The sequence below is a fragment of the Canis lupus genome, chromosome 23 (genome assembly GCF_048164855.1).
Source record: "Canis lupus baileyi chromosome 23, mCanLup2.hap1, whole genome shotgun sequence".
NCBI lineage: Eukaryota > Metazoa > Chordata > Mammalia > Carnivora > Canidae > Canis > Canis lupus.
Window position 1 is genome coordinate 15796888 of NC_132860.1, and position 12373 is coordinate 15809260.

The 12373-nt window shown below is 35.3% G+C and overlaps 1 protein-coding gene across 4 annotated transcripts in view; it reads right to left on the reverse strand.

The window, feature by feature from the left end:
• USP47 (ubiquitin specific peptidase 47) overlaps nucleotides 1–12373 on the reverse strand; it is a 117520-nt gene that overhangs the window by 7491 nt on the left and 97656 nt on the right. For all 4 annotated transcript variants that reach the window (XM_072794059.1, XM_072794060.1, XM_072794062.1 and 1 more), the window contains 5 exons: nucleotides 11384–11499; nucleotides 9264–9383; nucleotides 6792–7569; nucleotides 1921–2096; nucleotides 1491–1571 (listed from right to left, as the gene is read on the reverse strand). In XM_072794059.1, the coding sequence (XP_072650160.1) occupies nucleotides 1491–1571; nucleotides 1921–2096; nucleotides 6792–7569; nucleotides 9264–9383; nucleotides 11384–11499 (1271 nt within the window). The remainder of the gene's footprint in view (nucleotides 1–1490; nucleotides 1572–1920; nucleotides 2097–6791; nucleotides 7570–9263; nucleotides 9384–11383; nucleotides 11500–12373) is intronic.

The following is a 12373-nucleotide window of genomic DNA, read 5'->3' on the forward strand; positions in this document are numbered from 1 at the left end:
CTGGGGACAATGTCTTCCTCACAGGGTCATTGGGAAGATTAAATTATGCATTCATATTTCTCTTCTCAAAACAAAATGATCACAATTTTGAAAGTAAAAAGAATCACCTTTATGGACTAAATGAGGGAAATGCAAACTAATTCTCCAAACACATTTATTCATTGTCTCAGAAGGGACACTATCTCTGCAAACCCCAAACTCAAAAGAAACATCCACATATGAGAGATATGACAGGTGCTCAATAAAATATGTTTCCCTTTCTGCATTTTCAGTTACTTGCAGCCAACTGGGGTCCGGAAGCAAAAGATCCTGCTTCTCACAAATCGTTAGAAGGCTCATAATAGCCCAATGCTACACTGTAATAGTCACAGTGCCTACATCATTCACCTCACTGTATCTCATCATACAGGCATTTTATCAAGTCACATCATCACAAGGGTAAATATAGCACAGCAAGATACTTTAAAAAGATATTTTGAGAGACCATATTCACAAAACTTTTATTACAGTATATTGTTGTAACTCTTCTATTTAATTACTGGTATCTGTTAATCTCTTATCATGCCTAACTTCTAACTTAAACTTTATCAAGGTTGGCATGTCTTGGTAAAAGCACAGTATATGTAGGGTGTGGTAGTATCCAGTTTCAGGCATCCACTGGGCAGGGGAGATCTTGGAACACATATCCTCTGGATAAGAGGAGTGGGGCCACTATTATATTTGCTATTTGGTTTTCATACTTGTCTAGGTACTCAATAAGATGTTATAAACATCCTGAAAACAAGGACTTTGCCTTTTTCTGGGTATTTGCCATAGTTTGGTATATACTGTATGACCTTGGGCAAATGACAGAATTTCTTTGTGCCTCAGTTTATCTATAAAATGGGAATAATAAATAGTACTCATGTCATAGCTAACAGACAAGGGTTAAAGGAGTTAACTTCTGCAAGCATACGGTAAATGCTAATAGGTAAATGCTTGCTAAATACAAAAATGACTCTCTGAACACAAAAGGTTCTGTATAAGGACTCTACAGATTAACTGCTATCCTAACTATAAGATAGTGCTAACTGCTATAGCACTACATGATCATATCTAGAAAACAAGTACAAACAATTCCCCCTTTAAAAGCAGGATATTTTTGCTTCACTCCAGCATTTATAATAACACTTTAATGCAGAAGGATGGCAAAAAAATGCTTGAGGGCCACTTCACCTGCTGCCTGTTTTTGGTAAATAAAATTTTATCGGGACATAGCTAATCCCACTGGTTTATGATTGTTTATGTCTACTTTTGTGTTACAGTGGCAGAGATGAGTAGTTTCAACAGAGGCAGTATGGCCTGTACAACTAAAGTATTTTCTGGAAATAATGTGCAGATCTCTGCTTTAAAGAGATAAAAAGAAATGACTAGTAATAAAATCTCTGTACTATTATGTTTGTATTAACTACCAAAAGTGACTTTACAATGCTCTGAAGGGTATTCCTTACCTCTTGTTCATTGACCAGAAGCTGGTACACTTTAACTCTGTATTCTCCTTTTTTAAGTGCTCTCCCCAGTCTAATTGTAATCTATAAATTAAAACATTTTTTTAGATGCATTATGTCAGCAGAATAAACAACCCATTCTCCCCACACAATTTTTGGTCTTCAAAAATTCTCTAGATTATGGACTTTTGAGAACAGGTATATTTTTTACCTCTGATTCCCAGCACCTAGAATAGTAACTGACACACAGTTAACATTTAACAAATGTTTGTTAGATGAATGAGAAACAACAACAACAAAAACAACCACTAAACATAAAAATAAAATGACCCTCTTAGGGTTATGTATTTCACCTTACTTGGAAACAGGGCAAGATGTTCTCAAATCTATCATTTAAAACAGATTCTAATTATTCAAAATTATTTTAATCAACCTTATTGTCATCTGAAAATGATGAAAGTGTCTCATTCAGTCGGACGCTCTCAAACTCTTGATTGCTGGCATACACTCGAAAGACCTTGAAGTGAGAGGACAAAACTCCAACAAAGGGCTCTAAATGTTGTTTGAAAGCAGCCAGAGTAATTCTTTTATCAACATGCACCATCAACCCTAAGTACAAAAAAACCAAAACAAAACAGAAACAAAAATGTAAAAGAAACCTCTGAGAATATAAACAGATTATATGCTTTTTTATTATACTGTAAGCAGAAAATAAAGTACCCCCTTCAATTATTTGACTTTTAGCTAATATACACAACATTGAATGGACAAAAAACATGGACACTGAGCATATGATAGATAAAATCCAACAGCTTCAAATGTTCAGAGACATTTAATTGCTTATTTATTTATTTAGGCTGCTGATTCCAAACCAAACTTCCAGGAATTTGTTTCAACTGCATAGATTTCTAGTTCTACACAGTAATAATGTAGGCCCTGGCTGGGCTCCAACCCTGTCTCTTCTCCTTCCCAACTAGCTATGTGCCATGGAGCAAGCCCCCAGCGTTTGTACATCCACTTCTTCATTTAAACAATGGCACTGCAGTGAGAATTCAATGAGGTAATATGTTTATCATGCTCTTAGCACCGTGCCAGGTATCCAGTAAGTGCCTCAGAAATTGTTAGTAAATCTAGTTCTGGGATTTCTACAAGAATAAAAATGTCAAGACTAGTATACGAAGAGGTCTTTTATTACATGGTTGGACTGTAATAGGAAGAGTAAATGATCACAAACTCCCACCTCTTCAAGCTTCCATATAAGCTCTCTTGGTATTGTATTAGGATTATTTTTGGCAAGCTTTTTTCTTCTAATACTTATTTATCTTTCGTCCTAAGCCACTCATAAACATACTTCTGGAATATTTCTATATACTCTGGTCTTTATATTCTATCTAGTAAAGAGCAACAACTTCACTCATTTTTCTCTTTCTCTTACAATAGGCCATGCAGAATACACAAGCTGCCATGCTGCTGTGGGTCCATAGTTCCTCTGCAGCCATAAGCTGTAAGGCTCTCTCTAGGGTAGGCTTTGGTTTTCTGTGAAATTCACATCTAAAACATGCCTGGTTTATGTTCTCAGGTCATCCCAACTTTCGGGTTGATGAATTTTTGAGTGGACTTTTTCAAATAAATTAATGTTCATTTACTGTTTTTCTGGTTATAAGATTCAGATCCGCTACAGAAAAGGTGACAAGTATGAATTAGAATATAAACGTGATGAATTTTGTTATATATGTTTTAGGCAGCATTTAATTTCTTTAAAATGTCCATTTCTAAACTTTAAGGAGTGGCCCCTAAATGTTAATGCAGCTTTTGGCAAATAAGCCTCTATTTATACCACCTAGCAGGTTCCTGAGAGAAGAATATAAGGAAAAATTACTTGATTAGAAATCGTAAGTCAATGGCTGGATTTAGCTTTACCACTTTTGCCTGATAAATGGCTGTCACTATGCCATCCAATGTCCCTGAGCCAGTTTTCTCATGGGACCATTACACAAGTCTCGCTGATTGCTGCTGACAAATGTAGCAAATTCTAAATCATTACTCAAATAATATGCTATTATTGCCATTTTGATTTCTGTGATAACTTGTAGTAATGTATCACGGGAAGACACAAGTGTTGATGTGGTCCAATATGGTGATTAGGACACCAAGTGGTATTGCAGTGAAATGGCCTGGCCTGAATGAATTCCTGGCTCCTCCTTGTACATTAGATTTGTGATTCTGATCTGTACTTCAATTGCCTCTCGTATAGTGGAGACAGGAGTATTTATAACCTCATGTATTTTGGGGTCAGTATAAGTAAAATGCTTAACACAGCCCTGGCCAAAATTGTTGGCTTAACTGATTGGCTATAATTATAATTTAGAGATTACCATCATACCATTTTTCCTATTTACCTCTTCAAACTAAAGAGTTCAGTCTCTTCATGCTGCAACCTCAAAATATCTTTAAGGTTTTTCCTTTTCTTTCCTTTCTTTGATGTATTTCTTGAACAAGGTGGTAACCTCACTTGTACAAAGAATTTTCAAGGCAAATGCACTGCCATTTTTATTACCTTGACCTCCTTGTTTACACCTGAATGCCTGTAGACTGCAACTAGGTCACAGTGGAATAGCATTTTCAGAGAAAGTCTGTAATTACTCCTTTAAACAGTTTCTGGATTATAACAGATAGCTTAAAGACCACCTCTTTGGGGAGCCTGGGTAGCTCCACTGGTTAAGTATCTGCCTTTGGCTCAGATCATGATCCCACAGTCTTGAGCCCTGAGTCAGGCTCTTTGCTCAGTGGGGAGCCTGCTTCTCCTTCTTCTTTCCCCCCCCAACATCACCTCCCCCCGCTTGTGCTCTCTCACATACTCTTCTCTTCCTTAAATACATAAACTCTAAAAACAAAACAAAAAACCCACCTCTTAAGTGTATTTTAGTTGTTACCTAAATTAATTGCTTATACTGTACACAGAATGTCATTTTGTAGGTATCAAATTCTTTGTCTACTATACTTTGCCATTTCATCCCTCTGAAGAATCTGTATTATATTCATTATTCACGTTACCCAGGCACCTACTTTCAGATCACTGAGGAACTGTGATGAACTGGTCTTTCTTAGTACAGACTCCTGAAACACCTGGTTGCTGGCTATCATCCCTACTGCTCTCCCTCTAAACCAGTTTCCATGGTTTTCATTTTTTCTTTTCAAACAAGCATCTGAAAGCTGAAGTAAACTGTAGTAAATGGGTTCTCTTGATCATGTTTACTATTTCAATTAACGCTAGTGAGTTAGTTCACTATGAATTTCCAGAAAAGTGGAATAAGACTCCTCAGACTATAATTCTAAGTATTCTTGTTAAATTCCTAAGGTTGAGACTCTCATGCAGTCAAATATCCAGCATATCATTATAAAACAAACCACTGGAATTTCTAACCTTTTCCTAAAGAGGAGCTGTTTCTAATTTTTCCAATGCCCTTGAAAGGTTGAGGATGGTAAGAAAGCAGAGTAGCTACTAGCTATTTTTTCTTTACTAGGATGTGAGGAAAGTAGGCGACAATGGTAGCAGTTATGAGGTGGAGGAATGCATACCAGGCTTACAATCAGAATACAGGAGCTTGATCCCAGCAGTGTGACCGACTAGCTGTGTGACCTCTGACAAATTAGTGAGTGTGAGCCAGTTTCTTCATCAGTGATAAGTGTCTAACAACATCAATTTCACACAGTTATTGAGAACTACATGAAATAAAGTTAATGAGCCTTATCAAGTAAAAAAAAAGCTACATAGGAAGTTAAAGCATTATTATAGAGTTTCTGCTCCACTGTGGCTCACTAATTCATTATTTTCCCACTTGAGTTTCTGGAAGATATTTATGTATGGGTGTCACATAGTTTCAGTGTTATTTAGAACTAATTAAACACAAATTTATTTATTTTCACAACTGATTTCATAATTTCTACCACTTCCTTTTAAAAGACTAAATTTTGGGACTATAGGCATCATAGCACTTAACTTTTATACTGGTTATTTGTGTGCCTTCACTACCAGATGAAACATAAGGCTGAATCTCTGTCATCTCTACTTCTAAAATCTACATAGGGCCTGGCATATTGAATGGATCCAGGAAAAATTAATTGGGTGGGTGGATGAACAGATGGATAAAGAGTGGGACTCCCTTCCCACTGTTACAAAGGTAATGGAGCAAAGGCATTCAATTCAAAGACTTAAATTCTAGTAATGGTTCTGCTACTTACTAGCTACACATGTACTTTTGGGCAAGTCATTCATCCTCTATGAACTTCAGTTTTCTTATCAGTCAAATGGGGATATCAATGTTTGCTTTAAAACTTTCAGAGAAGCTTCAAGTAAGATCAAACAAGTGTTTTGAAAACTAAAATATAAAAATATAAGGGGTAATATCAATATTTGCATTGTTAAAGACTAATGCAAAGTATTTATTTGAGCTATCCCTTGCAAACCTGAAGAAAAATTTTTTATATTGAACCTGGTTATCTTAATTCTCTGGCTGTTTTTAGTCTCATGTTTTCATAAAAGTTTAATTTTATTTATTTTAAAGTTGGTGTGTTTTTGTTGTTGTTGCTTATCCCAAAGGCCCAAATTGACAGATCTCTTCAATCTTTTTGTGATTATACAATGGAGAATTTCTAGTTTACTTTGCCTGGAGCTTATTTCAAAGTATCAACTTGTTTTTTTTTTCCTACCCCCAAAGTATAAACTTTAAAAAAAAAAAAAGCCCCCTTTTCGACTTTCCCAGATAATTATGGACTATTGAGGGGATGTAGGAAGGGAGTTAGCTGAACTGTGGGATAAAGAAAGGGGATGCACAAATAAAAATTTTTTCCTGGGCAGTGAATATCAGTGACTATCAAATTTCCTAGTGTCTGGTTAAAAAAAAAAAAAAAAAATTCTAGTGTCTGGTTCTTCTTTTTTTTTTTGGTATATCATTTACTTTTTAAGCTATTCCTTAAGTTCATACTTAGTATTTTATCATAATTCTTTGCCTTTAAAAAATTCTTAATTCTTTTATTTTTTTTCACTTATCTTTCCCAGAGCTGTGACATCGCGGTTGTCACAGGTCTGACGTGTTGCAGACATCCAAGAACACTTGCTACTACAACTGCACCGAACATGAAAGCAAAGGCAACAGAGGACCTTCTTAAAATCCAGGAAGTTATGGGTGGTCTTAGAACAAAGTATCTAACTCTTAGCTGATTCTTTTCTCAACTAAAAATTTATATAAACTGAGAAAACAACTGGTGCTGTTTCAAAGAGCCTTTTTCTTTCTAAGTACATACATTTATGTCCTTCCCCAGAACCTTCGTCTGCAGCATAGGGTTCTGCTTTGAAATACATGTACTGTATTTCTCCCCTGCTCTTGCCACTCTCATCGTATTCACTATCAGTTCCAGAGTCTTCTTCTGCTGTATCCCAGGTTTCTTTTTTCCCTTCATTTGCTTTAGTTCTTCTACTACTTGTGATGCTATGAGAATCAAGTCCATTAGCCAAAGGAATCTGAGCATTATCTGCATTGCACAAAGTGTCACTGCTATGACTGGAGCTAAGAATGTCACTGTCCACTGAACTTGTACTCCTGTCATTATTCACATCTGAGTCTGATCGTTCTTCAGACTGAAAATTTTCAGGATCAGAAGTTTGAATGTGCTGTTCAAGTTCTCTATTGTCCACTGATGTTGAAGAGTCCCTCTCATTGAGAGGTGATTCTATGTTTTCAAAGTCACTTGTCTCAGTACTTTTGCTGCTGTCCCCATTATCTCCATCTTGCTGCTGCTGTAGTGACAAGCTTTTGAGTTTTTCAGTGCTTTCTTCTAGAATAGCTTCCACAGACTTTAGGCTCCCCACAGGTCCTTTGACTCTTTCACAGTCATCATCCACATTACCAGAATCGCCCCCAGCTTTCTGGCATGCTGTCCTTTTGGAATAAGATCCTGGGGACTGTTCAGGTAACAAAACAAATAATCTGATCGTATTTGCATGACGATCCAGGAGTTTCCACAAATGGGAATCTGTAAAGGCCATCTGGTAATCCAAAGTCTCAGAACTTTCAACAAACACCTAAACAGTAAGCCAAAAAGTTACATTACATCATTAATTTTAGTGACATTCATTCTCATTCATATCATCTCATTACAAGATAGAGCATAGTAAGTTGTAAAATTTGGGATGAAAACATTTCTAAAGGGAATGTGTATTATTTTAGGAGACTAAATAAAATTAATATTATGTTCATGTCTTTTTAATTAGCCATAAAACTGACAAGACAGTTGGGATGCGCACATGCATACGCAGATTATCTGTTTATACTGAATTGCCCACTTTCAGAATGTTTCTGTATTCCATATCTTGCCCATTACGAAAATAAGCTTAGCACAAATACAGATAGAGGAATGTGTAAAAAACATGTTGGGAATGCAATACCAAAATCCAGATTATAGGGAAAAAAAATCTAATGGACAAATGACTTGATTTCTAGAGTGAAAAAATGGCAAGGAAATAAACACACATAGGGAGATCTTTAGGTTAAAATAGACTTGAGCGGTATATCCTAGACTTTATTTGGATCCTATTTGAACAAAAAAATCTTATCAGAAAAAAATTTTACAAGATATCCAGGGAAATTTGAATACTGACTAGAGATTGCTTGATATTAAGGCATTTCTGTTAATTTTCCAGATGTAATAATATAATTACGGTTATGTTTTTTTTAAAAGTTCTCACCTTTTAGAGATATAATAAAGATTATTTATAAATAAAATATTTCATCTGGGGATGTTTTTCAAATAATCTTAGGGGGAAGTAGGTGGTTAAATATAGATCAAACGGGAGTGGACAACTGTTCAATAAATGCTACAAATCAGGACTATTAGCTGATCATTTAAAGAAGAAATAAAGGGAGATCCCTCCCATTTTTCACCCTAGAATGCTATTAGGATAGATTAGAGATTTTAATGATATGCACACAAACAGTGCATGAAAGTATCCAAAGAAAACAGAGGTAAGTAAAAATTACACATTGGGATTAATATGACAACACTAAATAAGGTTAAATGATATAAAAGTCTCAAGACTGCATTAAGATGAATGAGACTGGAAAAGGCAATAAATAAAACATGACTAACAAGGAAAACTTTGGATGCAATTTATCCAGAGTAAACTGATGGCATTAGGAATAAAATAGGAAAAACAATAAATGACAGAACACATAATGCTATCAAGAGATGAAACAAACAGATCAATGTGAACTTCCTTTTTCTATCAGAGATAAATAAGTAGGCAAAGGAAATTATGTTGGGCGAACTCAAAGTGACAATCCTCTCTAGAGTAGGCATATGTTTGACTTTCACCATGAGGTACTGTTTTAGGGGAGAAGTTCAAGAATGAACAAAATTCACAGAATTCATGATTCAAGAATTAAGAGGACCGGACAGTTGTGGATAGAAATAGTTAGGAAGGCTTCACCAGGAACTAATCTGGGGCTTGAAAAAAAATGGAGGGGGGGGGGAAGAACACTGCAGGTGGGGGTAGCTCATGAACAAGACAGAGAAGAACCAGCAGGACTGACTGAGAAGGATGGAAAGACGTCTGATCTCACCTGATTACAAAAGAAGGTAATTACTGAGAGAATGGGGGAATTCAACAAGGTAAATTATAGACAAATGGTGGATAGCTCTATAGGCCAGCCTTGTAATATAAAACCTGATTTACTATTATCAGCATAGAAAATAGTAACGAAAAACTAAAAGACATACCTTGTTACTTCTAAAAAACCCTTCAGCTTTCAGGGTCTTACTCGGCACAGTGAGAAGACGCAGATCATTGTAGCAGCGTTCCAGCACTATCCGCATTGTTTCGGCAGGTAAGTGGATGGCCTGTAATGGAAAAGATTTGATTTAAAAAAAAAAAAAGGTCTCACAAGGATAATTCTGCTTGACATGGAAATGTGGACAATGAGATACTGCTGAGTTCTTAAAAATAGAAAGAAAATTCAGAGAAAATAATTTTTGCAGAGGTTTACAAAAACTTTTAAGAATTTATGGAAAAATTTCAGTCCTACACATTAATTATGCTGTACATTAGGTAAACGAAGTATCCCTTACAAATGTATGCTCTGAGACTATTTTTAAGGTAATGATTTTTCACTAAAAATTCAATTCCTCTCATACTTGCACAAAGTAAATGAGGTGATCTGCTTCCAATGAAACAAAAACTGAGAGCAGATATCAAACCAATACCCTGTTTAACTTCTTAACTTTTGATGGGTTATTCTGTATTCTGTGAACAGTTATTAATACTTCCACTAAATCATTTTTCTTCTGTGAAAAATGGCATTAAATTAATAAGTAAAATTTAGTTATTCTAAAATTACATGTCCTTAATTTGAGGTGTCATTATAGGAATTTCACAAGAAATGAGCAGACAAAAAAATTCACATTTTAAAAGCATGATTTGTTTTCAACACAATTACAGATAACTAATTCTTAGGCAGTCTAGTTATACCTTCTCCACTGCACTTCTTGGCAAAATATTTTGAAACTGCCTTTATTCTCTACAGATGTGTTTTTCCCCAACAAATTATTATTATTGTATTAGCTTTTACAGGGAAGGGAACATCACGTGTTTCTTACGCAGTCTACCTCAGAGCTCAAACTCTAGATTAAACTGTAATATAGAGCAAGCACACTAATGTAGTCCTTTTCTGAGAAATTTAATTGTAAAATGTAACTTCAAAACGGGATCTGTCTCCTCCAATTATTACTTAGGCAGAAGAGTTAGAAGTCATTGTTTTGTTAACATAATGATATTTAAAACCCAACTTTTATATAATATTTTATCATTTTTCCCCCACAAACAAAGCATTTATTTGTTCCATTAACACCAACCCTGTTAAAATAGGCATTAAAAAACCCAGATGAGATAACAGACAATACTGCATAAGATGAATGCCTAGAAAGTGGATCAACTTCTTGGCTTGCAATTACTGAACAATTTCCACTACACGAAGGCATCTGAACCTGGGCCTCAAGAACTCTGAACAATTTTAGTTATGTTACCTACAGAGACCAGTATAATCATTTCATTTGCAGTGGACTAGCTTTAGGTCAGGGGAAATTGGAATGTTTTCATCATACTTTTCCAGGTCAAAGATTCTGAATCAGTCTATGTTCTTTATCACTAAGTCACCAAATGTGGCCAATGTTTAATTCACCACCTCCCCTGTCAAATGTGCCCCTCCATATCTATTAATAGTTCATTGCTTCTTCGTGGTGACCCAAGTCTGAAACTTCTCAGGTCATCTGTGCTCCTTCCTGCCTGACTCCAACCAATCACAAGTTTGGCAGATTCACCTTTTATACCATTCTAACAAGCCACACCTTCTCTCATTTTAGTCCTATGCCTTCACCCGAATTATTTCAAGAGCCTCCTCATCTACATTCCTGACTCCTCCCCTCCCTCTATCCATTTGAAATACTAGCCTAGTGTCACTAGACAACCATTCTACAGTAGAGTTCTCATCATACCACCGCTGTACTTTTAGGAAAACAACCTACTTCCTATTGCCTACGTCAAATAGAGCACATCCTTTTGTGTCTACCACTTAAAGACTCTCTGTGAAATAAACTACCTTCTACTTCTAGGCATGTACTTGACAGAGATCTAGCCAAACCCATATGCCATTGCTATGTGCACTTACCTCACACTTCCTGACCTCCATACTTTTGTCAATTGATGTCTTCCCCTTGAAGAGTCCTTCTAACTATACTTGCCTCCTGCTAGTATATATTAATTCCTCTACCTTACTCGAACTATCACATAATGCTTTATACAGAGAGGCCACTAAAAATATTCACTGACCAATTTTAAAACTTACCTTTGAAATAAGTTGTTTGAACTCCGTGACTGTTTGATTTAAGTAAGCACGAACAGTGACAGGAGCTGCTACAGATTCTGCCTTAAGATCAACAACATGAACTTTCACCATCACTTCTGTCACATTTGAAAAACAGAAAAACATAACTGGAGGTTATTTTTAAAACATATTTCATATGAGCACTGCATTTTTAATGTGTTTCCAATAAATGGCAAAGAATGTTTTTCTAATCACCAAGATGGTAAACACACAATGTTATACATGTAATAATACAAGTTAAAACTTCTCTTTCACAGTTTATCATATTACAAACATCTAAAAAAAGAAATAGAAATGAAGTTAATGGAAAAGTTCTCCTATCTCTTTAAAACAACAGTCAAAACATGATTTTTTAAAAGTATATACTTTGTTTCCTTGTAAAACATAACACAGTCAAATTTATGGAGCATATTAAAAACACCCAAAGCTCCAAAATACAGACCCAAACCACAACACTAAATAAATATAACTAGAGAACATAAAACAAATTCTAAAGGGGACACAGCAGCCTACCTGCTTTTGAACAACTTTCATTATACCACTCCAGATCTTGTTCATACTCAAAAACTGCCTCTCCTCAAAATAATACTCTCTACATCCTACAGAAAATTCTACAGAAAAACTGCTTTGGTACATGGTTTTTTTCACTTAAATTCATTTTACAATTTAATCCTATATTCTCCTCTTCTGTTTTCAGATTGTAGATAACTAAACTTTCAGTAACTAGGAAAGCAAACGATCTTCAAACACTACATTGGCTTAAATGTTTTAATTTCTTTTATGAAGTATACATAAATCCTCAGTTTTTTCCCTAAGTTGCTAATTGAAATCAGACAAAATATTCTAAAATTAATTATTTATAAATAAAGAATTCTTTATCAATCCATATTTGGATAGTAAAATCCTAATTTTACAATCCATACTCACATGGAGAGTTCTTGTTAAAAAGTG